We start from the raw sequence: 26,887 nt of genomic DNA on the forward strand, positions 1-26,887 counted from the left end.
CTCAACTATACTTGCAGAGGCTTAAATGACCATCTACTAATCACTTTACCTTTAATTTACCTTCAAATTAATTCTTGATTCTACATAGCTTGGTTACTGTTTACCACTTTCCTGAAGTTGGCTTGTCCAAACTCCTGCTTGTGAAATCAGCAAGTTCACAGCACTGTGACTATTTGCTTTCTACCCCTAATATTTAGGCGCTGCGGAACCCTTGTGGTGCCATATAAATAAATGATGATGATAATATAATAATAATAATAATAATAATAATAATGTGTCTTGACTTTAGGACTCTTAGCCAGCACTCATGCTAAGCGCCACATTATGAATGTGCATGTGAAGTGGCTTCTGGATATTACTGTGCTTTAGTGACCAAATTGGTACCTTTGGAATGAAGTATCTTCTTCATTATTAATAGAATGATGACTGGTGGTTCTTTACCCATCTAAGCAACTGTAAATATCACGTTGCATTTATATATGGGCAATGGACCATATTCAAAAATATGGACCTATAATGACAACATCTTCTAGTCAGTTTCTGGTCTGGTAGTTTAGCATATTAACGGGATGTGTTTCCAATATTGGCATATCCACATATGGATAGAATAGGGTGTTTAGTGGACCATATCATGAGTTATAATATTGTGAATCACATCATTAAACTTCAGCACCGCACACTTAACTGAGTCTCGCCTACTCTGTTAGCCTTGGAGAGTTTCCTGAAATTCATAAGTCTTCCGGAAATCCAAGAGAGAGATCATGTAAGATGGAATATATACTTCTTGTTGACATTTATAAAGTTAACAAGCGGTAGGTGGACCCCGGAGAGCCATCATGTTTATCATTGTACTGCCGGTGCACGTGAAATAATTAATTCTATGGTCAACCTAGGTCTTGTAGATGTCAACAAAACCAATAGAAACCTGACCAATGGTCAAACAATTTAAACTCCGTAAAGGAGTGTTAGCAGGTCCAGGCCAACTTCCTGATTTTTGGAAACACCCACATAAAATCAGAGTCCACCTAGTTTTTTGGTGGGTATGACGGAGCTCCAGAAACCAGTCATGATGGAAGCATCACAACAAAGTCCAAACTATTTCCACTTAAGGACCTCCTACTTCATTCATAAAAAAAGTTTTATCCTTCATCTAAGAATGAGAGAATTGGTACCATATTAATAAAATGCGTCACTTTTGGGTGTTTGAAGCTTTTCATATATAATATGAACCTTATGGCGTCAGAAATGCTTGTTATATAAAGTGTAGTAAAAAAAAAAAAAATTGTTATTTGCCACAAAATTTAAATCTTGTTTTTCCAATACAGTACAAAGTCAGACGGACTCATACTGTATGTCTGCAGACCCCACCATCTTGGCCCCTATAATTGGAGTAAAAGTGGGGGGGTTGTGCACCAGTCTGCACGTGACGTTACTGAGAGCATTTGAATGTGGTTTTACACCGTTGTGGTCCGTAAACGAAGCATAATAATGTTATAAATGTGGGTGGAGCTTGTGTTGCGGGTAAGAGACAAAAATGTTGGTTCCAATCTGTGCTTTTTGTCTGTAGGAAGACATCTATAAAAGGCAAAAGCCACAACGCAGGAAGCATAAGCAATCAGATTTTTATTATATTTTTCATAAAGTGGTCCATTTCCAGTGTTTTTTGCTTAAATACAATGTTACCCTTTCCTATATAAAAGGGCAGTTTTTAGGAGGACTTTCTTTTTATAGTCAATAGTGAGTACAGAACATAGCAATAACGTCTGGAGAAGTTGAGCAGAAACTCATGAAGTCACATAAAAGGGAGAAGTGAACACAAGGAGCCCAGGGAAGTGGTTTATGGAAGGAAAGCACAAGACAGAATAGCTATAGATTGAGAACGAGAGAGCGAGAATAAGGAGGGATGTGGAAAAAAAGAAAGAGCCAACGAAGGAAATAGCAGGGAGGGGGTGCGGGTGACAGACAGGGTAGGGGGGAGCGTAAGGACGGCACAGGGACAGAGTGAGCCTGTTGTGAGTTAGGAGTGTGGTTTTGAGTTCCATGTGGAATATTTGAGCTAAGTTTCTGCCCTCGGGGTGGTACAGCCAAGGCTGCAGCTCGATGGAAGCCAAGCCTGCCCCAGTGCTGGCAGTGAGAACATAAGCGCTATTTATCTCACAGCCCAAAAAGACTCCTGATTTAAATCATATGTTGCATGCGGCACACATTTCCACCGTGTCTGGACACGGCTCAAAAGAGGGAAAAAAAACACACACAGAAAGCAGATCCACACCCTGTTCTATCATTCAGCTGCCGCCACTGTTGGGACTTAACCCTTCACAATATGTCTATGAAGGATGGGTTAATGTAGTTGTTGTCTGCACACAGTCTGTCCCAATGTTTCTACAAGTTATGGTTTAAATTCTTGGTAATTAGATTACATGGTATAACAAACACTTTCAAATTCACTTTGCTGAGGAGTGTACAGAGTGTACTAGTTTTACATTACATTGCAGCAAACCTCAGGGAAGTCACTCGCTAATGTTCTGGGTAGCTCACCACCAGTTAGTATGAGGTTAATGGGTGGGGTTCGGAAGAAGTTTCATAAAGTAATATTGTGCATTTTAAAGCGCCATTCACCTGCATTTTTAAAGTTGTGTATTTATAGTGTAACTGCCTGTGCTGCAGACTTGTGTCCACATGTACAGGAAGAATACATTGGAGATCATTTACTACAGATGACTACGTTGCGATGATATTTAGCAAAACTTTTTTTTCATAGTAAAAGATCATTTTATGAGGGTGCAAAGCTTCATCGATAGCGATTTGGGATTTTGCTTTGCTATTCGGCCTGAAATTCAGCACCCAAATGCAGAACGAGGTCAATATTCCGCGGAACGGTTTCAGCAATATTTTTCAGCTTATACAACTGCGCCCATAATTCTGGCAAAGGGCATACATTTGTGTACCAGGATGGCAGAATCGGTGAATTAGCAGCAGTTGGCAGAAGGAAGTTGAGGGAAGGAGTGAGGATGCTACTTGGTAAGTGCATAGTTTTGCACATTAGTGCAAATTAGACTTCATATTGCAGCGATCCTAATTCGACACCAGTCCCCATGGTCGGGGTTTGCGCATTTATGCACATGCGCAAACCCCGGCACCGTACAGCTTTGCCAAGTTACACACTCACCGGGCTGTTCGTTGCGGGGAGGGAGGGCCGGAGGGCGGAAATCAAACTGGAGCAGGGGAATGGCCAGAATTTTATGGGGAGGGGAATGGCATTCCCCTGGGAAGGCTGGCGGGCCGACACCCGCCCAGTGGCGTAACTATAGTCCCGCAACCCCCGTGGTGGCGGGAGGCGCTGAGAGGGTGTGGGCGCCGGGGGGGCTGCAGGACTATAATTATGCCACTGCCTTCTGCCCCTGCCGCTGGCACTCCTGTATGCGCGGGTCCTGGCTCTCCCGGCTACTGCTGCTTAAGATAAGTGACACTCGGAAAATGGCTGCCCCCATACAGCAGACCATTTTTAAGGTTGCTAGAGGAGGCCGCTGAGGTAGCCGGGTGAGCCGGGACCCGTGCAGACATGAGTGCCAACGGCAGGACTCGGAGGTAACGGGGGGGGGGGGGCAGGTTTGTTTACCCTAGGGGGGGGGGGGGGCTGCCAATGTATTGGACAGGTTGGGTGCAGAATTATTAGTTATGCCACTGTACCCGCTCACTCTTTGGAAAATAAAGGACAGAAGGAAATAAAAGTCATTTTAGACGGACTTTTATTTCCGAAGGGGAGAGAAGTCAATTGATAGTCGTCGACCATTGAATGATTTCTTTCCCCTTCCTGCGCATACGAGGTGATGTGTTTGCATACATTCCCTTGCATGTTACCGAGGGTATTCGACAGTGGTGTGGCGGTGTTAAACCATTCGAAGCAGCGAGTGACCGCTGCTTAGCAAACAATCCTGAATCACCCCTAGGAGTAGATTTATTTTCAAAAATTAGGTACTTCCCATAACACCGATCATTTTACATCTTATCCAGAGCATTCTAGAAAATAAATACAAGAAATTGATTAGCTAGTGTGGGCAACATGCTAACTTTTAGAAGCTTTAGAAAATCGAACCCCAAGTGACATATTTATGATAGACTACATTATTACTCTGAAAAATTGCATCATGGGGCACTTTATGTACGCATCCCCAATGAGGGACAGGGTATGTTGAGAGTGTGTGTTTTTTTGAGTAGGTGGGTTCTTTCCTCATGGGACCTTATTTGATTTGGTCTCAGTTTTATACTTCTTTGCGTCTTTTTCATTGTCTGCAGGCACTGCAGAACGGAATTTGGGTGCTTTTAGTCATCACCATTAGTTACATTGTAATGCAACACTGTATGAACATCATTGAGACACACACGTGGTGCAACTTAGGCCCATATGCAGGCAAAGTATAGGGCACAAGAAAGAAAAAAAACACATTGACCCCACAGGAAAAAAACACATGAACATTAACCCCCCAGGGAAAAAAGAAACCACATTAGTCCTCAAAGGTAAGAAAAATGCATAATTGCCCCAGTCCCCCAGAAAAGATCATGAAAAAGTTTAAAAGATGGAAAAATATTGTGAAAAACTCAGGTGGACCTTTTCATGTGCAAACCACTGCGACATCGTTGTTTTGTTTGCATTGATCTTTTGTCTATGGTTGACCTTGAAGTTATAGCATGCCAATAATGATGACTACTACTTTCACAAGTAAACAGGAGGTGTGGCAACATAGATGTGTGCAACTGCCAATACAGGTGGATGTGCGCCTATATTTCTGAGCATGCAATGCGGCCAACTTTCATATAATTCCAAAACAGGACCAGACACACACAGTAGCAGGAGAGGGGTAGCCGCATCTTCTGCTCTTGTCAGATTGGGAATATGGTGCTGAGCAGTGACATAATAGTCACATTCTTAACCTACCATTGGCATGGAAGAATAACAGCTTCACAGGGAAGAATCTGCTGCATTCGTCTGTAATACATCAGCAGCCGGCTATCAGTGTTGGGTGGCTGCTGGGAAGAAAACAATACTGAGTGAATGATATCAATGACATGACAGTATGTCACTTATTTAGTATTTTAGGTATCCCATATACTTCTTTGACCTAGGTGTCCAGATAGGTTTGCTTCGTGCTAGTACCAGCTGTGGGCGCTGTATAGCATTGCTGCACCATAGCACAATTTTGCAACCACTGGAAAGTATATAATACCTGTACATATTTATAATAAAGCAAAAAATTAAAAAGGAATCTGTTTTACATTTAAACGTATTATTCCACTGCGACAATAACCTGAGTTATTGCTGGGTCTACCTGGGTCACAGCTCAGTGAAAAAGGTTTTTGAAGTACCCACGTAAGGCTTAAGTGTAAATGGGTTACTCTAGACATCCAACCTGGCTCCCTCTAAAAGCCTATGGAGAACCTGCACACCAGCCCTTAGAGATAATGTCATCTCCAAGTGCTGGCGGAGTGAAGACCAGGCACTAACCTGGGTCCAGCCTGTGGTGTAAACAGTGTTGTAAGACATTGTGACAGGGCTTGAAACCGTGTTTGATTACCCAGGGCAGACTTGAGTAGAAAAAGGGAATAAGATCATTTGGTTTATATTCTCGGTCTTCAGAGACCACAGTGATGATTTGTTGAAAAGTGAGGGAGTGTGATATCTGTTCCCAAAAAACACTGAAAGCACAAATAACAGAATACATATTGATGCCGGCGCTCAAGAATACCGAAAGTGACAAAGACTGGAATCCCAACAAAGGGCAAACCTTAAGTCCATCCATTAGTGCCTAAACCTAAATCTTTCCTCCTTTGGCCTAACGCTAACCTGCCCCGCATACTTATGTTCTGGATGCCAGCAGTCAGTATGCTGGCAGTAGAGATGCCAGCAGTAGGGGTACTGGCATCACCATCCTCATCAATGTGGGCATTCCATCGCTGGCCTTCTAGCCACTATTCAGAATGCCCGTGTTGGTATTCTACTGCATCCCCAAATACCCATATTTAATCTGGGTGCCCGGGAGTACAAAGGACAGCCATACCACCTCAGTATGCAGCTTCTGTTGAAGGCACCCAATCTGGTGTTGCCACCACACATCACGATGCAGCATCTCTTTTGTTTTGAAGCTATTACAAATTCTAATAAAAAAATGGTTGTCAAGTGCTTTCGACATGTATTTTCTCTGACATTAAAACATGCTAATGCACAGCCATTGGATATGTGGCCTAAAAATAGTCTTAGGAGCATGAACATACTTGCAAGGATTCATAAAGAGGTGGAGTTCTGCATTCTGCAATTTTCTGTGCTCTGTGCATGAACCCTTTACTTGTAACTTTGCACCAGATTTGTACTAACGATACTTTATACAATTTACAACTATTAGAACTTCCTCCGGCTGTCAACTGGAGCTAGACTCTACATAAATAACCACATGTGGCAAAGATTTGGAAAGTTTACGTTTACTTGATAAGTAACAATTAGAACCCACAGAGAATAGCCCAGTACTTTATTTGCTTGCGTTCCAATACAAGTGAATGCAATAAATGCTTTGTATGACTGAACCTTACAGGTCCATTGATATTTGCAGAGATATTGTTCTTTGTGGTTTTCTTAATGATTTTACATCATTTTCTAACACTGATTGATAGACACTTGCAATTTCAAAGACTCCGTCTCATTAATTTACATGTCATTGTTTGAAATGTGTTAACCCTATTTATTAGTACATAGCTTCAAACATGACCCTGTGGCATGGCATAGAGGGGGGCAGGACCCACAATACAAGCCATTGTACTCAGTCCTGCAAATCGGTCCTTTGGTCTGTCAATACAGAGTTAGAGGATGCCACTATTCAGGGCAATGGGATAGTACATTTTAAAAGCATGTTTTTAAAAGGAAATTTAGGGCGATATTTAATGTGATGTGATTTTATCGCATTTTCTAAAATTGCATATTTAATGAGATGCAAATTTGCAGCGAAAAAGTGCGATATGGTGAGATTTTTAGTCATGAAAATGTGCGATTTGAGGACATGTGCAATTTTGGGTGAGATTTAATGTTATGCGATTTTATCGCATTTTCCGAAATCGCACCATATCGCATGGTTTAAAATTGCATTTTTGAAGCAAATGTGCATATTTAATGAGATGCAAATTAGCCGCAAAAAAGTGTGATATGGTGCAATTTTTAGTCATGAAAATGTGCGAATTGAGGACATGTGCGATTTCGTGTGTGAGGTCCCCCATCCTGAGCATAACCAGCACCGGGCTCATTAAGCCTGTCCTGGTTCCAAAAATACGGGTGACAAAAAATCTGGGGTCCCTCGTATTTTGGAACCAGTACCAGGCTCAAACAGCCCCGTGGTGTCATGTCACAACCAGGGGACACTTGTTACATAAGGACCCTCGAAGTATCATGCTCACCGTGGCTGGTCAGCCCTGGACGGGCTACCTAGGGGAGTGGGAAACCCCCCAGGCTTCACCTGTTCAGGGCTGAAGCCCGGGGCTGTCCCTGGCATCTGTGGGCGGTGGATGCCAGGCTGATACACATAAAAGTAAAAAAACAACATTGTTTTTACAGGTAAACTACAAGTCCCAGCAGGCCTTCCCCGCATGCTGAGACTTGGCGAACCACAATTCCCAGCATGCAGGGCATTAATGAGCCTCCTTGGACTTGTAGTTGAAAAAAAACACAGACACAGTGAAAAGTAAAAGTTTATTATACACACATTAATTTTACACTAGTATATTTACAACTCCAGGCTCATTGTCTGTGTCCCCTGCAGCAGCTCACCCCGCACTGACTGAGCTGCCGCCGTTACTACTGACAGCTTTTATAGCGCTGTCACACCTGCATTACTCTTCTATAGAACAATAGTATATGCGCCTGCTTTACTCTTCTATAGAACAGTAGGATATGCGTCTGCTTTACTCTTCTATAGAACAGTAGTATATGCACCTGCATTACTCTTCTATAGAACAGTAGTATATGCGCTTGCTTTACTCTTCTATAGAACAGTAGTATATGCGCCTGCTTTACTCTTCTAAAGAACATTAGGATATGTGCCTGCTTTACTCTTCTATAGAACAGTATTACATGCGCCTGCTTTACTCTTCTAAAGAACAGTAGTATATGCGCCTGCTTTACACTTCTATAGAACAGTAGTATATGCGCCTGCTTTACTCTTCTATAGAACAGTAGTATATGCACCTGCTTTACACTTCTGTAAAACAGTAGTATATGCGCCTGCTTTACACTTCTATAGAACATTAGTATATGCGCCTGCTTTTCTCTTCTATAGAACAGTAGTATATGCGCCTGCTTTACTCTTCTATAGAACAGTAGCATATGCGCCTGCTTTACACTTCTATAGAACAGTATTATATGCGCCTGCTTTACTCTTCTATAGAACAGTATTATATGCACCTGCTTTACACTTCTATAGAACAGTAGTATATGCGCCTGCTTTACTCTTCTTTAGAACAGTAGTATATGCGCCTGCTTTACTCTTCTATAGAACAGTATTATATGCACCTGCTTTACTCTTCTATAGAACAGTAGTATATGCGCCTGCTTTACTCTTCTTTAGAACAGTAGTATATGCGCCTGCTTTACTCTTCTATAGAACAGTAGCATATGCGCCTGCTTTACTCTTCTATAGAACATTAGTATATGTGCCTGCTTTACACTTCTATAGAACAGTATTATATGCACCTGCTTTACTCTTCTATAGAACAGTATTACATGCGCCTGCTTTACTCTTCTATAGAACAGTAGTATATGCGCCTGCTTTACACTTCTATAGAACAGTAGTATATGCGCCTGCTTTACTCTTCTATAGAACAGTAGCATATGCGCCTGCTTTACTCTTCTATAGAACAGTATTATATGCGCCTGCTTTACTCTTCTATAGAACAGTAGCATATGCGCCTGCTTTACACTTCTATAGAACAGTAGCATATGCGCCTGCTTTACACTTCTATAGAACAGTAGTATATGCGCCTGCTTTACTCTTCTATAGAACAGTATTATATGCGCCTGCTTTACTCTTCTATAGAACAGTAGTATATGCGCCTGCTTTACTCTTCTATAGAACAGTATTATATGCGCCTGCTTTACTCTTCTATAGAACAGTAGTATATGCGCCTGCTTTACTCTTCTATAGAACAGTAGCATATGCGCCTGCTTTACACTTAAAGACAACAGCAGTGTATGTCCCTGCATTACGCTTGGGAGGGAAATGAATTGTTATATAATATCTGATCTCCTGCATATACTGCAACTAGTGTTACAGGCTGGGTTTGAAAATTTATATATAGGATTCGATTGGCTGGTTGTTCCCTCTCCGCTTTATCAATTTTTGAAGCTTGCTACATCTGGCCCTGTAACAACTAAGGACAATCTGATTTATTGCTGCAGACCCATTACAAATATCACTTTAATAATGCTAATTGATTACAGAAGCAACTTTGCAATAGGAATGGCCTAAGTGGGTGGGATTGGACATTCAGCCAGTATCAGAAGTTTGCATTTTGCAGTATGGATTGAGCATGCGCCAGTGGTTCTCCTCTAAACAGGCACATATGTGTCTTTCTTGTGGTCAGCGTGGAACGCAGTTTGCTCAAACATGCCCTTTCTGCATTATTGCCACGCTTACTTGTACAATTGATATAGTACGTAACTTGCTGCTATAAGGAATGGAACTTGTGTTTGTGTCCAACTTTACATGAGCCCTATTGTTACAATTACCAAAATATGCCAGCACTCAGCAGCAGGCAGCAGGGCAGGCGACAGGGGGGGCCAAAGGGGACACCTGTACCGGCCTCAAGCTTGTTAGGGGCCCCAAGGTTCTGAGGTGCTCAGGGGCTGTTAGCATAGCTGTGGTAGTGCAGTGCCTAGCAATGGTTTATAAAGGCACCCCCCTGGTTCCTGTAAGGGTACTTACCCGGTATTAGTGATATATTGTAACAATAAAAAAATAAAAAAAAAACACATTCAATATGAAGTATACTAAAATATATTGCTCAAGGAGGCGGAGTTAGGGGGGCCCGTCAGAGATATCAGTGTACCGGGCCCCAAGATTTCTGTTGCCGGCCCTGGCAGGCAGTAAGCAACTTCTCTGCATAGCTGCTCCACTCTCATCTATTATCTGGCAGTATTATTGCTTTTAGTTTAAATGGATTAAATGGAGTTTGACAGAAGAATTGTTGGTACTTGTGTAGATTCATGGCGCCACCGCGCGCACAGTCTCTCATGAAACTTGGCAGCTTGCCAGACTCTGTGTTTACTGTGCGCGTGCCGCTCTAGATGCAATGTACGTTATCAGCATAGCGCTGGCAGCAGCGCGCGCTGTCCAGCGCTGACAGGTCATTGTGGTACATGTAGTTCCACAGTGGACACCCCGGCACACCGCTAACGAACGGGGCTTCTAAACTAGACACCCCGGCACACCGCTATCAAAAGGGGTGTCCCAAATGCAGACGCTAAAATTTAGACGCTTTAGTGAGGGGACACGCACAGACGCTTTAGCGAGGGGAGACACCCCGCGAGGGGACGCGTATACCTGTACAAGTCCCATCATGCCTTGCCATTGTTTTGCTATTAGGGAAAGCTAAAACTATAGCAAGGCATGCTGGGATGTGTAGTTTCACAACAGCTGGAGGGCCACAGTTTGGACATGCCTGAACTAACTCTTCCAAATGTGTATTATATGGTGCGTTGTGTTGATGTTTGTACATGCCCACATTCATATGCAGCTATTAGTGACTTACGTTTTATGACATAATGAGCAGGTACGGACGACTGTCACATTCCTTGTTTCTTACATTTCAGCATGAATGTTGTCACCACTGAAATTAAAGCTGAAGCGAAGCCTTTAAGACATGGATAAAATATCACCCTGATTTATGTTTATGTTATTCCGCAGGAAGAAATGTGAGAGACTGCAGCCCAACGTGTGGCCACTAAATCCCTACACGTGTGTCCAGGAAGGCCCAGGATGAATTTATTGCAGAACTAGACAGGACAGGTTTGTCTGAAGAGAATCCCTTGGAGTTACTTACAACTAAGTGATCTACGGAGAGACCATAAGACCATGGCAAACAGCAGCAAGGAACGACTGTGTGGGTCTGGTGCGCCCCTTGGTCATGTCAATGGCTTCCCTCCATCTGTTTACCCCTTTGCCTTTAGCGGAGGGATCCGGAACTCCCCACCTTTCGAAGTGCTTGCCAATGGGAACTTCTTCCGAAGTTTCCCCACCGACCTGCCCAAAGAAATGGCTTCTCTGTGTGAGTAAACACTTAGTACTAGTTGATCTAGTGTATATTACATAGTCAGATAATGGTACCTTGAAACTAAGAGAATAAAATAGTTAGGGGTGGATGTATGAAGCAGTGATAAGGGAGGAGAAATGAGCCAGAGGAGTAGTGGTCCATGGCAACCAATCAGCACTGAAGTAACATGTATAATTTGCATAATACAAAATTATACAGAGCAGCTGATTGGTTGCCATGGACCACTTCGCCTCTGGCTCACTTCTTCCTTATCACTGCTTCATAAATCTACCCCTGTATAAGATAAAGGGTACTAAGCCAAATATTTTTTTTTCTACATTGCAATTTTTTATATTGGAAAATCCTTCCAACCATTCGACTATTAAGGTCAACCTGATGTATATACAGCTGCACAAATATAATGGGGGTGTACACCCTACTAAAGGGTATATTTATCATTCTCATTGTGATCTGGGAGAGCTATTCCCAAAATGGTGCAGCCTCCTGTACCTGTCCCATTGTGACCACCTTGCATGCCGGTGGAAACCGCAGCCTACACTGCAGCTGTTTTGTACATTAATGACCAGCTTCAAAAAGTGATAACTTGGAGTGTGATAAACAACCAGCCAATCAGCTCCTACCTGCCATGCTACAGGCTGTGTTTGAAAAATGACAGGTAGGAGCTGATTGGCTGGTTGTTTATCACTTTCCCCATCATCACTTTTTGAGCTTGATACATTTGGCCCTAAGGCTGCAATGTTTAGTTACAGGTGTACATCAATGTTAAAACATCACTTACGATTATATATAAATAGTATGTCTTGCTGAAAGCAAAATAAATAGATGTAAACTCCATGCACAAATGTTGCTTCCAGGCTGCAGAATTTTACTTCCTGTTGTTGCGTAACTGAGGGACATTACATTATACCAGGGCTGGGCAACACCGGCCCTCCAGATGTTAATGAACTACACATCCCAGGATGCTTTGCATTAGTTTTGCTATGTGGCCATACTGAAACGAATGCAAAGCATCCTGGGATGTGTAGTTCATTAACATCTGGAGGGCCGATGTTGCCCAGGCCTGCATTATACGGTACTAAACATTATTTATTTGTGATCTCTATACAGCTCTCACATTGGTTGAATCATGCCTGGTATACTGGTAATATTATGTACCATGATAACTTGGAGCACTAGAGTATATCCAATTACATATCCTATATAATAAAATGCTAATGCTGCTCCTCACCTCTACGTTGTGTTTCTGGCCTTATAGGCAACGATTGCTGCTCTGTAGTTCTACACACCATCTTAACCCTTTGAGTGCCAAGTAGGGTGACCAACTCATCCCTTTAATCCGGGACACATATTAATTACACAGGTTCTGTGGCTGGCTTTCACCTGGTTTTAAACTGCCACACCTCAAGACTCCATTTCACCTGGTTTTAAACTGCCACAGAACCTGTGTAATTAATATGTGTCCCGGATTAAAGGGATGAGTTGGTCACCCTAGTGCCAAGTGAATTTGTCAAAATAGATTTGAACATTGCCAAGCAAACTTTTTTATTTATCATAATGACCTGTAATGTTTACCATATATATAGGAAATAAAGGGCCAAATGTAATATGGTGAGAGGGTACTTGTGAGTTATCTGGGCGCCCGATTTCTAAATCGGGTCGGATCGGGCACATCGCATTGCATCGCATGCGACCATCGGATGCGATGCGATGCGATGCGATGACCCGATTTTTCCATAGGAATCAATGTTAAAATGGACTGAGTCCATTTTAACATGTAATTCAATGGGAAAAAGGGGTCCTTTTCATACCCCTACTATCCAAGTGGGCATGGAGTTGGATATAAACCTGTGGCGAGCGTAGCGAGCCACCGAGCCCGAAGCGTGGCGAGCGTAGCGAGCCCCGCGAGGGGACACAGAATGCCGTCCCCTCGCGGGGCTCGCTTCGCTCGCCACGCTTCGGGCTCGGTGACTCGCTACGCTCGCCACAGGTTTATATCCAACTCCATGCCCACTTGGATAGTAGGGGTATGAAAAGGACCCCTTTTTCCCATTGAATTCCATGTTAAAATGGACTCAGTCCATTTTAACATTGATTCCTATGGAAAAATCGGGTCATCGCATCCGATGGTCGCATGCGATGCAATGCGATGCGATGCGATATCGCATCGCATCGCATCTGATTGTATGCCTTAACTTAAGGCATACAATCAAAAAATCGGGCGCCCAGATAACTCATAAGTACCGGTGAGAGTTTCAGAAAGTGAAAGATTTTGGGAGAGTTTTCCCCTTTTTTTTAAAGCAGCAATCAATTACACTGCAAAACCAGGTTGATTTTGCCATGTAATTGATTGCTGCTTTAAAAAACATGGGAAAACTCTCCCAAAATCTCTCACTTTCTGAAACTCTCACCCTATTACATTTGGCCCATAATTTTCTTTTTCACATACGTTTTTTCATTTGAATTTATATAACAAATGCGAGCGACGTTGGCAATTTTAGCGGATTTTTTGAACATCTCTCACAGAGATGTTGGCATTCAAAGGGTTAAATCGTACCTTGCAGGGTTTCTGTGGCCGATGAAAATTGGGGAGAAAAATCCCTTTGAAGACATTCTTGGCACAAACTGTCAACTCAAGGCTCCGGATTTATAGTACTAAGAACTACTTAATATTTGGTTAAATACAATTTAATTGGTACAAAATAAAATATGACAGATTTGATAGGAGATCTTATGGAAACACCATGATGACAATTTTTAAATAATGCAAGAAAATAGCAATAACTGGTGATACCTTTACCAGAAAACTAATGATTTTTTTGTCCATTATTGTCCAAATTCTCATTGATATAATACAGCTTTTACCACATAACCAATGCCACTTGTACCATCTGTTCTTATTTTCTAGACCTATTGTGGATTTGTACTTAAAACTCCAGAAAGTGCATTATAATTAAGTTCTGTAAACATGACATGATGGAAATCGTAGCCTGCCAAGGTCCATCAAGGCAGAAACCTGTGTAATATACTTATATAGACACAGCTCAGCAGCAAAGTGTCCCTGGGAATGATTAATAACATTGTATGTGGTTATAATGGTAGTTTAAAAGATTCTTTAAAAAAATATATTAGTATTTGCATAATTATTATAATGGATTTGGTACAATCCTTATATCAAGAACAATGGTTAGCTTCAAATATTAAGTATCCAATGACTGTACAGTTAGTAGGAGGGACTGCAGCAGATATCAGAAATCCCTCCATTCCTGCTTGCAGCCGCAACCCCCTATAGGTTTCTATGGGGGATACGATGCTACCAGATTTAGCAATTTCCGGATTGCAAATATTGATCCCCACAGCTATGTTGGTAGTCTGTTGTATACTATGGGCTACTCACCGCATATGTAGTTCTGGAGGGCTCCTCCAGAACCCTCCACAGAAAAGGCAGCTGTGCATGTAAGGTCAGTGGTACCGCACGTGTGCAGCACCTCTGACAGCTCACTGAGCACAACACCGGGGAAGACACCTTTCAGAGTCTGTGTCCCTGCGATTTCTGATCATACATCCTGTTGATGTACACGCATACTGACGTGCGATTCTTGGTGCTGATATTGCACCAAAATCACATTGAATATGCAATTAATGATAAATGGCCCCTTGTGATACAAATGTAGAGCTGTTCTAGCTATATAAGGGCTATTTGGCTTCTAGCTGTAAGTTTTCTAGTACAGTCTTCAAAATAATAGATAGAAACTGATTGGTTACTATGGGCTACTGTTCCATTTGTCCTCTTTAGAAAGTTTGATATATATCTCCTGAATTACCTATGTGCCATCACTACACAGCAGTGTGAGATTATGCTCAGCATGCCTCCCAACATTCTGTGATCCGGAATTGGGCCTGCCATGCACGTGTTCCCAAAAATGGGGTATGGCCTCAGGAAAAGAGGTGTGGCTTAACCCCCCTATTTTGCTGCTGTGTGGGGCATGGCTATGTGTGCTGCTGGCCATGCCCCCTGTGCCTCTGACTTTTGTGAATAGATGCTGTATGCATGCGCACAGTGTCCTTTCACTGCTGCTCTGCTAAGTACAGCAGCGAATGCCAGGGGGACTCCCCCCCCCCTCCGCACACACACACACACACCACAGGTCACTACTTCCCGCAGGTGGGATGTGGGACAGTCACAAAAAAAAGTGACTGGCGGATATCGGGCCAGTTGGGAGGTATGTGCTCAGTATTGGTTTCCGTCCACTTAAAATCTCATTTATGATCCCACAGTAGCTGAATGCATGGCATTGCGCTCTGTATGATGACTTCTTAAATGCACACAGAGGAGCTGATGTAGCCTGAGCACTAAACCAGTTGCATGCCATGTTGTGCAGAATTCCCCACTGTACATTCCCTGAATGAGAACTTGCACTAATACTTGATTGCAGAGTTGCATGCATGATGTACATATTAAGCCTTGTGAATAGAATATTTATTTTGTACGTAGGAAAAGTTCAGTAACTGTTAGAAATAAAGAATTTGGTGGCAGATAAGACCCATATGGCCATCCAGTCTGCATGTTAGGGTATTATGGGATAGGGATTGGGTTAGGAATAGGGTATTAGGGTTGTTTTAGCTGTTTGGGTTAGGGATGAGGGCATTAGGGGTATTTTGGTGGATGGGGTTAGGGCAGGGGTTCCCAATCTTTTTTGAATCACGGCACCCTAGAGTATCCAAATTTTTTTCACAACACCCTAGGCCAAAAAAAACTTCATTAGATTGGCTTTATATGGGATTCTAAGGGTCCGTTATGTGGTAAAGAGTAGGATTTGCTACTGTTTGTACACATTTTATGATTGGCAGCCACCGGCACTGGTTTTGCTCAATACTAATTAATCATTAATAATTTGAGTTGGTCCTGGAACACCAACCCGGGGCACCCCTGCATGTGTCCTGACTCCTGAGGCACCCCAGGGAGCCACGGCACACAGTTTGGGAACCACTGGGTTAGGGTATTAGGGATAGGATGGTGGGTTGGTTTATCAGTTTGGCTTAAAGCATTAGGGTTAAGGGTTGTGATTAGGTAGATGTTAGGTTATTATTTATTTATTTACAGTTTCTTATATAGCGCAGCATATTCCATTGCGCTTTACAATTGGACAAAGGTTAATGTATTAAGATCAGGGATAGGGTATTAGAGTTAATGCTTAGGATGAATGGGCTGCTACAGTTACACACAATGCGTTGCAGCAAAAATGGGCGCATATTACAGAAGTGGTTTTGCATGCTGATAAGTGCCGGCATTAGGAGATAATTGCCAGCTATCGTGGCTAACAGGAATGCTCCAATAGCTGCAGTAAATGACCACAGCTCTCTGCTGCTTTCTTCCCCACACACTCTTATACTGACACACACACACACACACACACACACACACACACACACATACATGCACAGCTGTGGTGCTACTAATGCTGTAGCCTGCTAGCAAAATACATGTTCAACATATCAGTAAAGCATGGTGGCATTACTAGGTGACACTGGAGATATGGATTGTCAGATTTTTTATATTCCATTCCTTCACACATTCGTCTTAAGGTGCGTACACACTAGTCGATTTTTTTACACGATATGGTCCATAACGACATATGGTACAGTAGCAACATAATCATATATATCGTCTAGTGCAGGGGTCCCAATCTTTTTCTAATCACGGCACCCTAGAGTATCAGAATTTTTCCAAGGCACCCCATGGCCCCAATATATATCAAATTAAGTAGATTGTGTTTATATGTGTTTCTTAGGTTCAGTTATGTGGTAAAGGGCAGGATTTGGTTCTGATTGTACACATTTTATCATTGGCAGCCACCAGCACTGGTTTTGTCCAGAAATAATTCATCATAAATAATTTGAATTGGACCTGGACGATCAACCCGAGGCACCCCTGCAAGTGTCCCGAGGCACCCCAGGGAGCCTAGGCGCACAGTTTGGGAACCACTGGTCTAGTGTAACAATGCGAGCACCTGTGGTTCATTAGTCTGTATATGCAGGACAACAGATAATATCGCTAGCAAGAGCCATGCTTCGGAATGCACTTGCAGATGCCTGCTACCATGCTGCCCTGCCTGATATCTTGCAGAATACCATGGATGATGCTGCCTGATATCTTGCAGAATACCATGGATAGACCCTGCCTGATATCTTCCTGAATACCATGGATGGACCCTGCCTGATATCTTCCTGAATACCATGGATGGATCCTGCCTGATATCTTGCAGAATACCATGGATGATCCTGCCTGATATCTTCCTGCAGGATACCCTGCAGGATACCATGGATGGATCCTGCCTGATATTGTGCAGAATACCATGGATAGACCCTGCCTAATGTCATGAAGAATACCGTGGATGGCTGCTGCCTGATATCTTCCAGAATACAATGGATGGATCCTGCCTGATTTGAGATTGTATAATTGCATTAAAGGAACAATCCTAATCTCTTGTATGATTGATGCATACCTGCTGATATTCTCTCTGCCTATGGGAGGAAGCAGCCAGTTCGGCATGTCGGGGGGAAGGGGGGAGTGGGGTTGTGGTACAGCATACTGGGGCCATGGTGATGGGAGGTGAGGGGTGAAGCTATGGGTGTGTCCACTGAACCACATAATTGAGATCTGCCTCTGCTATACAATACAGATATTACAAGCATTGTTAGGACCCCAGTTGTGGGAAGGTTGTGTGCGGCTGCAGGTGGTGTCTAAATGGGAGACTTGCCTACTCTTCTGGGGGTGGGGGGAGGGTGCCACCTGATTTTCAGAAGCCTTTCCAGGAGAGACTAATTTTTTGTAGAATGGCATTGATGAACGTGATTTCATTTTTTTGTAGAATGAAATTAATTAAATTGTATCAATTCTTCCTCAATGCCATTGATGGAACTGGACTGAATTCTTGCAAAGAATGATTTTATTGTCTTTGATTAATCCTACCTGAGATCTTGCAGGGTGTCATTAATGGGATCTCTCTCAGATCCTGCAGAATGTTGCTAATGGAACCTGCTTGAGATACTGTATTGTAGAATTTCACTTAGAGAACCGGCTTGAGCTCCTGTAGAATGTCACTGAGGGAACCTGTCTGAGTTCTTGAAGAATGTCACTGAGGGAACCTGTCTGATTTCTTGTAGATTGTCACTGAGGAAACCTGTTGGAGCTCTAGTAGAATTTCTGAGGGAACCTGTCTGAGCTCTTGTAGAATGTCACTGAGGGAACCTGTCTGAGCTCTTGTAGAATGTCACTGAGGGAACCTGTCTGAGCTCCTGTAGAATGTCACTGAGGAAACCTGTCTGAGTTCTTGAAGAATGTCACTGAGGGAACCTGTCTGATTTCTTGTAGATTGTCACTGAGGAAACCTGTTGGAGCTCTAGTAGAATTTCTGAGGGAACCTGTCTGAGCTCTTGTAGAATGTCACTGAGGAAACCTGTCTGAGCTCTAGTATCATTTTACTGAGGAAACCTTTCTGAGCTCTAGTATAATGTCACTGAGGAAACTTATCTGATCTCTAGTAGAATGTCACTGAGGAAACCTGTCTGAGCTCTATTAGAATGTCACTGAGGTAACCTGTTGGAGCTCTAGTAGAATGTCACTGAGGGAACCTGTCTGAGTGCTTGTAGAATGTCACTGAGGAAACCTTTCTGAGCTCTAGTAGAATGTCACTGAGGAAACTTGTCTGATCTCTAGTAGAATGTCACTGAAGAAACCTGTTGGAGCTCTAGTAGAATGTCACTGAGGGAACCTGTCTGAGTCCTTGTAGAATGTCACTGAGGGAACCTGTTGGAGCACTTGTAGAATGTCATTGATGAAACCTTTCTGAGCTCTAGTAGAATGTCACTGAGGAAACTTGTCTGATCTCTAGTAGAATGTCTCTGAGGAAACCTGTCTGAGTTCTAGTAGAATGTCACTGAGGGAACCTGTTGGAGCTCTAGTAGAATGTCATTGAGGAAACCTGTCTGAGCTCTAGTAGAATGTCACTGAGGAAACTTGTTGGAGCTCTAGTAGAATGTCACTGAGGGAACCTGTCTGAGCTCTAGTAGAATGTCACTGAGGGAACCTGTTGGAGCTCTAGTAGAATGTCACTGAGGAAGCCTGTTGGAGCTCTAGTAGAATGTCACTGAGGAAACCTGTTGGACCTCTAGTTGAATGTCACTAAGGGAACCTGTCTGAGCTCTAGTAGAATGTCACTGTGGGAACCTGTCTGAGCTGTAGTAGAATGTCACTGAGGGAACCTGTCTGAACTCTTGGAGAATGTCACTGAGGGAACCTTCTTAGATTGAGTGACTTTTTAAAGAATGCCACTGATGGAAAGGACCTGAGCTCCTTCACATTGACAGAGGCTGTTTGAGATCACACATAGATGAATATCAGTGGCCGGGCTTTCTTGATTTTAGACTGAACATTACTAACTTTTAACGGCATTCAGTTTACAGAGGGTTGGGTAACAAAATGTCAGTGACAGAGCCTATCTGAGGTTATATACAGAAGACAATCAGTGGCAGTGACTGTAATTTAGGGACAGGTAGGTCAAACAATGGCAGAGTCTGGATGTCTCGAATAAGATATATTGTTCCATCAGGAGAGCCGCACCCATGGGTGCAGTGGCTTGTACTTGTCAGTCCCAATCTGTAATTATATTTGTTATAATGATAATAATCAGGAATGCATTCTCCCGGGCACTCCTGAGGGAGGGGCGCTGTCTTTTTATTTTACTATATCTGCCTACTTCTCTTATTTTCATGATTCTCTACTTCTGTAACATCACAACTTTATTATTTCCTCTATGGATTTCCCACAAGCAGATATAAATATCACAGAAGGTGAATACAGTAGCTGCTCCCTTCTTGGAATGATTTCATAAGGTGCAGGGGTGTAACTGTAGATGCCACATAAGTTGTGACAGCTATGTTGCCTGTGGGTGTGCAGTTTTGGACACTCATCCACTATAGTAGGCTCAGGGGTTTCCCTGGGGGCCAGCGTACACTCAGGAGATTGGAGCAGAGACCAATAGAAACTTTTTCTGGGGGACCAGTAATTTCATGTTATCCCCCCCATATAATGTGAATGTGAGTGTTGGAGAAATGGAATCAGACCTGATGTGGTGGGTTGTGGCTCTAGTGTAGTAGCCAAACACCACACTCATTGCACTGCACTATCATGTATCCTGGTATACATCCTCTCTTCATACTAGCAGATTGCTTATTGGTCTTATCGGGCATTTTTTATTCATCCATACAAAAATTATTTGGATTCTGCAAAAAAAATAAAAGATAAATGTCAATGCACCTATGCTAATATGTGACATTTATCATGTGTACATAATGGATGGAAACTCATTTCCATTGCCCTTTACTAATAGACAATGGGAAGCATTTAAACTGTAGGCCGCCATTTTGTAGACTAGTCAAACATTAATTGGCGTGCAACCTATTAATTAACTAGAAAATAATAAGCTGACCAACACATGATGTCTAATTGCCTAATACAGACTTGATCACGGGACAAATTTTTTTCTCAAATTGGGCAAAACCATATGCACTGCAGGTGGGGCAGATGTAACGGTACTCTTTACCTAGATGGGCGCCCGCGATTGAAATCGCGGGCGTCGGGGGTAAAAATCGCGGTCATCGCGGGCATCGCGGGTAAATCGCGGGTACATAAAAATCTGCTACCCGCGATGACCGCGATTTTCCCATAGGGAACAATGTTAAAAAGGCTGATTGAGCGCGATTTTCATGTAAAATGCCTCAATGCCCGTGATTTGGCCATAGGAATCAATGTTAAATGGGCCACAGAGCCCAAATAGGCACAATTAACCCTTAAAATGTCCCCCCAAATTTTTAACGCCACCCCACGATCCACGCCAACCCGAAGCGTGGCGAGCGCAGCGAGCCCGCGAGGGGCGGCGGTACGCGTCCTCCGACCTTTTCATGCCCTACTATCCACTAGGGCGTGGAGTGAGAATAGAATAGTGTGGCGAGCGCAGCGAGCCACCGAGCCCGAAGCGTGGCGAGCGCAGCGCGCCCCGCGAGGGGACGCGGATACCTTCACAGGTAAACGCGTCCCCTCGCGGGCTTCACAGGTGTCCGCGTCGCCACGGACACCTGTGAAGCCCGCGAGGGGACGCGTATAACTGTGAAGGTATCCGCGTCCCCTCGCGGGGCTCGCTGCGCTCGCCACGCTTCGGGCTCGGTGGCTCGCTGCGCTCGCCACACTATTCTATTCTCACTCCACGCCCTAGTGGATAGTAGGGCATGAAAAGGTCGGAGGACGCGTACCGCCGCCCCTCGCGGGCTCGCTGCGCTCGCCACGCTTCGGGTTGGCGTGGATCGTGGTGTGGCGTTAAAAATTTGGGGGGACATTTAAGGGTTAATTGTGCTTATTTGGGCTCTGTGGCCCATTTAACATTGATTCCTATGGCCAAATCGGGTCCATTGAGGCATTGAACAGTAAAATCGTGGCCATCGGGCCTTTTAACATTGATTCCTATGGCAAATCGGGAGCATCGCGTCGCGGGCATCGCGGGTACATTTATGGCCGGCCGCGACGCGACCGACGCGATTTCCATGTTTAACATGGGTTTCAATGGGAAATCGCGGGCATCGCGTCGGTCGCGTCGCGGCCACACATAAATGTACCCGCGATCACCACGACGGGCGCCCATCTAGGTAAAGAGTACCGATGTAACATGTGCAGAGAGAGTTATATTTGGGTGAGGTGTGTTCAAACTCAATAATAAAGCAGCCAGTATTTACCCTGCACAGAAATATGTCCTGCGATCAGGTGTGTATTAGGCCCTAAGTCAGGGGTTCCCAATCTTTTTTGAATCACGGCACCCTACAGTATCAGAATTTTTTCACGGCACCCCTAGGCCATTAAAAAACAACAACAATACATATAGATTGAGTTTATATGCGATTCTTATGTTCAGTTTTGTGGTAAAGGGCAGTATTAGCGTCTGTTTGTACACATTTTATGATTGGAAGCCACCAGAACTGGTTTTGCCTATAAATAATTAACCATGAATAATTTGAATTGGTCCTGCACCACCAACCCGGGGCACCCCTGCAAGTGTCCTGAGGCACCCCAGGGAGCCACGGCACACAGTTTGGGAACCACTGCCCTAAGTGCATCCTTGTGGTGCTTAATTTATTCCCACACACGTGCGTATTACTGGCAGGCGGCCACTGGAGGGCAGCAGTTAGGAGCAGGCCCCCCTCTGGATTAAGGTGAGCGGCGCCGGCGGCCGCATCACCCCCCATTCCCCCTCTTAGGAAAGACTTGACGGCCTGCGACGCATCATCCGCCCCCCCCCCCCCCCCCCCCCCACCTGCCCTGATTCCTGGTCACGGTGGCAGCTATAAAACTGTATTTAGAAATTATAGTAAATTTTCATTTTCACTTTCCACTTACCTGAAGCTACTTTGCAATAGAAAACAGAATGATCGTATGAACTTGAATGACCCCCCTGTGTGTAATATCCCTTTGTTAAAGAGCAACACATTGGGCACGATTCAGACATGCTTTCTGGGCTGCGAGTATTCGCAGCCGTGCACACAGGGGGAAAATAACTCAACATTGAATGATTTTCCCCCTGCTCACAGCGCTGAGTAAGTCTAGGCCCCCAAATATCTGGCACCTGTCAATCACCGTGCGTGTGGTCAGTATAGACTAGCCTTCGCACAGTCTGTACGGTGTGCGCCAAAGCGCACACCATACTGTGCCCATATTCCCATGTAACGACCACTGATTGGTGCTGTACACTAATATCACTTTTAGGGCAGCATTTGCAGAAAAGTGTAGCCAAGAATCAGACACTGGCTCTCATTGTCTAACCTGTGCTAGACAGACAGAAGGTAATTGCTGGCTGTTGCTGTCATTCACTGCCATGTTTTGCATCGAAATGACTGTTAGTAAATGTCCCTAATGAGTCTAATCATTTCCTTGTAATCAGAGAAGCCCAGTGCATGAGGGATACAGAATAGGTGTACCCCCAGTTCCAGTTCATTGGAACCTTATTTAGCTGCTTTTGTGATCATTTTAATTTATAAAATATTACTTTTCTTTGTGCATATTTCTTGGGAAATATACACAAAGAAAAGGAACCATTTCTCTGTGTATATTTCTTTGTGTATATTTCTTGGGAAATGTCTTGAGAAATAACTTGTGTAAAGAAAGGGCACACAAAGTGACAGTACACTGAAATATGTCTGATTGACAGGGGCTATATAGACTAGATGAAATAGTAAAAGAAACATCACAAGAAGCACTGTAGGTGAGGCAGTAAAGGGGGCGTGGTAGGTAAGGCAGCCAGCACATATTACATACAACATCACATACCTCCCACATTTGAAGGTGTACAAAGGGGGCATTACTTTGCAAAATGTCTGCAATCACGAACAAAGTCCCTGTTTTTTGTCACTTTCATTTTGCAATTGTTTATTATTTACCGTTACTAAATACAAACAGCTGTAAGTAGGAACAAACGTACTAATAAACAAAAACCATATTAACATAGAAATAAATGCTTATGTTTTATCCTGAAGTGTCCACTCTACATTTGTTCTCCTTTATTGAAAGTGACAATTATCTTTTGCCTCCATCGATTCGGTATCACATGCTGTACATAATTCCAACTCTGAGCTTCTCTCATACAGTCTCTGTCATGTATTTATTTGTCCTTGTTCCTTGTCTCTGATCATACTTCCCCCATTCGCCTTTCCTCCTCCCACAGTGCCGTTGTCTCTTGTTCTCCCTGTTAATACTTTTCTGCGTCTCGCCCCTGGCTGGCTGCATGCTGTGCCGACATGTCCTAGGGTGCGAATAACGTGCCAGGACAGGCTTAAAGGGGTGTTGATTGGCACTTTGCCCATTGCAACATACAGATCAGGACAAGTAATGGAAGCTGCTAAGGACTGTCACTCACTCCCCAGCTGGCTCCTAGCTCCCACCCTTTTATTTTATAGAGGAATTAACCATTACTAGTATAATCTATGACTATACACCACCTCCACCTATGAGATCATAGGCTTTTTCTGACCTATCTGTATAGTATTGGTGGCTTCTGGTCCTTCCTGTAACAGTGGCTCCCGCAGGTCAGAGTGTAATGGTGCCAGGTCTCTTGCTGATCAGATTGTCTATAGTACGCCCCACATGTCTTGTGTGACAAGAAAAACTACAGTAGTACAACTCTTTCTGCGCGTTACCATGGTGAGATAACTATCATACACTATGGTCCTGATTCAACACTGCTCGCCAAGCAGCGATCGTTCGCTGCTTAGCACCGCTCAGCCAACGCCCACCCTGCCGAATCTCCTCGGTAAAATGCAAAGGGATGTATGAGAACAAATCCCCTCGCATGCGGACGTAGGGGAGAGAAATCATTCAATGATCGCTGACCATCGAATGATTCCTCTCCCCTTCGGAAATAAAAGTCAGTCTACTCTAGACTAGGTGTCTGCTGAAGAGGGGACGGGTGCTGATGTTGTGTGACCTCAGCTGCCAGCCCGGTGCAGGCATCATCGTGCCCGCGTTCCAAGGGGAACACCCAGCATTTATATGAGGACACCCATAAAACGTTGGGCGTTCCCCTGTTTCGGACCGATGTCCGGCCCCAACCTTCCCAATCCATGCGAGTGTGATACACACCGAAAGCGTTCGCACAGGGGGGCTGCACATGCAGTCCCCAAAACATCGGAACGGGTTTCAGCCCAATCATGTTCTCCCCCACTAAAACTATATTTTATAAAGCAAAGATGCCACATTGTTAAATAATATGCTGTAGGCTTTATTAAATGGCAGTGACGTCTGCATGCAGGGTTAATGTGGCACGCCCTATACAGTTTGGAAACAGAACATTTGAAACTCACATACGGACTATCTATATTTTGATTCACTATGTCACTCAGACTTGTAGTTGCATGATTGTCCTATGTGTGTGTGTGTGTGTGTGTGTGTGTGTGTGTGTGTGTGTGTGTGTGTGTGTGTGTGTGTGTGTGTGTGTGTGTGCAGTATGTGATTTATCATAGTGTGTCTTGTCATGATGTTTTACTAGTGTTCCCATTTGTTCTTGAGGTAGTGCAGGCATGGATATATCAATAGGTTACACTGGATCAGGGGGGTCAACGGAAACCGGTGGAGGGTTTTATCTGACCAACAGCACAGAACTGTCCCTCATTCGGATGTGGACGGAGCTACGTAGAAGCAGTAGTGATATCACTAATATGTATTACTTATCTGAATTGTGCCCTAGGCCGCAGTATTGGATCTTCACTGGCCGGCTGGGTGACCCAACGGGACGCACAAGCCGGCTGCCACAGATGATACCTAGAGGCCAGGAAATCTCCACCTCTTGACAGAGATCCGGGCCTCATCCCTCCCATGCAACAGTATGGTCTATACAAATGGGGATGCCGTCTGGCCATGCCCAGGTTTTCGCCTTCTGCACAGCGTCTATTCCCTTCAGACTGGGGGACTCCCCCGCCCCGGAACACTGACGGCCATGGGCGGGAGGTGGGACCATCCCCCAAAAAACGGGACGGTCCCACAAAAAACGGGACAGTTGGGAGGTATGGAAAGGGGTAATATTCTGAAACACAAAACTGTTAGGTATGCTGGCTTCCTCAAATCTGTTCTTGGCGATTGTGGACATAGATACTTTTGTTTGGAAGTTAGAAATATGAAAGTAACAGTTTCAGTCTACATTATTTCCACTGGTTTTTTAAAGCTACTGACTAGAAATGGTTATACAGTACATTTATAATAGTGATTGATATAAATAATATATACTCATATACAGAGCGTGCATTGTCTAAGATTATTTGTTAAAGTCCTAGTTTATTTATTCCTGCTCCTGCTTATGTTTCCGTGGCTACACCAGAGCAACAACATGACTTCCTGTAGACTAAAAATATCAGCTCTATGATTGCCGTGGACATAGCGTTGCCGGTCCCTTCCTCTTTCTGCAGCCTCATCACTGCTAAAGGTGGCCATACACACGCAGATTTATCTGCAGATCTGTCTGGTTGGAAAAAAAACCTGGTTATGGATGAGAGCAAATGACAGTTGACCATTTGCTTGGAAATGCTGGAAAACTGTCACTTATCCATAACCATGTTTTTGTTCCAACCAGCCAGATCTGAAGATAAATCTTACTAGTGTATGGGCACCTTAACTCTTTCATTGCATTCTGGCGCAAAGCACACCTGTAAACTATCGGGTAAAGTTACTAAGATGGTAGTTCTATTGGAGATGGGATGTTTCTCATAGCAACCAATCAGATTCTACTTCTTATTTATTTACAACTTTATAGAAAATAATAGATAGAATATGATTGGTTGCTATGGGCAGAATCCCATCTTCAGTAGAACTCCCAACTTAGTAACTGTACCCCTATAACTTTGTGAATTGGTTTCTGCAACTGTTTCTGTGGAGGTTTGCTGTAATTGTCACAACATGATGGCATGAAGGACACAATGTTATTGTGCACATACACAATGCCACCACTGGTTCCATTACTCACATTCACATCATTTGAAGTTAGAGTTGTCA

The 26,887-nt window shown here is 43.7% G+C and overlaps 1 protein-coding gene across 1 annotated transcript in view; it reads left to right on the forward strand.

The window, feature by feature from the left end:
* The window catches only part of RARG (retinoic acid receptor gamma), a 163,821-nt gene that overhangs the window by 32,844 nt on the left and 104,090 nt on the right, over positions 1-26,887 (forward strand). Inside the window, exon 2 of the mRNA XM_083169602.1 lies at positions 10,941-11,301. Coding sequence (XP_083025728.1) covers positions 11,109-11,301 — 193 coding nt within the window. The 5' untranslated portion in view covers positions 10,941-11,108. The remainder of the gene's footprint in view (positions 1-10,940; positions 11,302-26,887) is intronic.

Source organism: Crinia signifera, chromosome 2 (genome assembly GCF_055691185.1).
Source record: "Crinia signifera chromosome 2, ASM5569118v1, whole genome shotgun sequence".
NCBI lineage: Eukaryota > Metazoa > Chordata > Amphibia > Anura > Myobatrachidae > Crinia > Crinia signifera.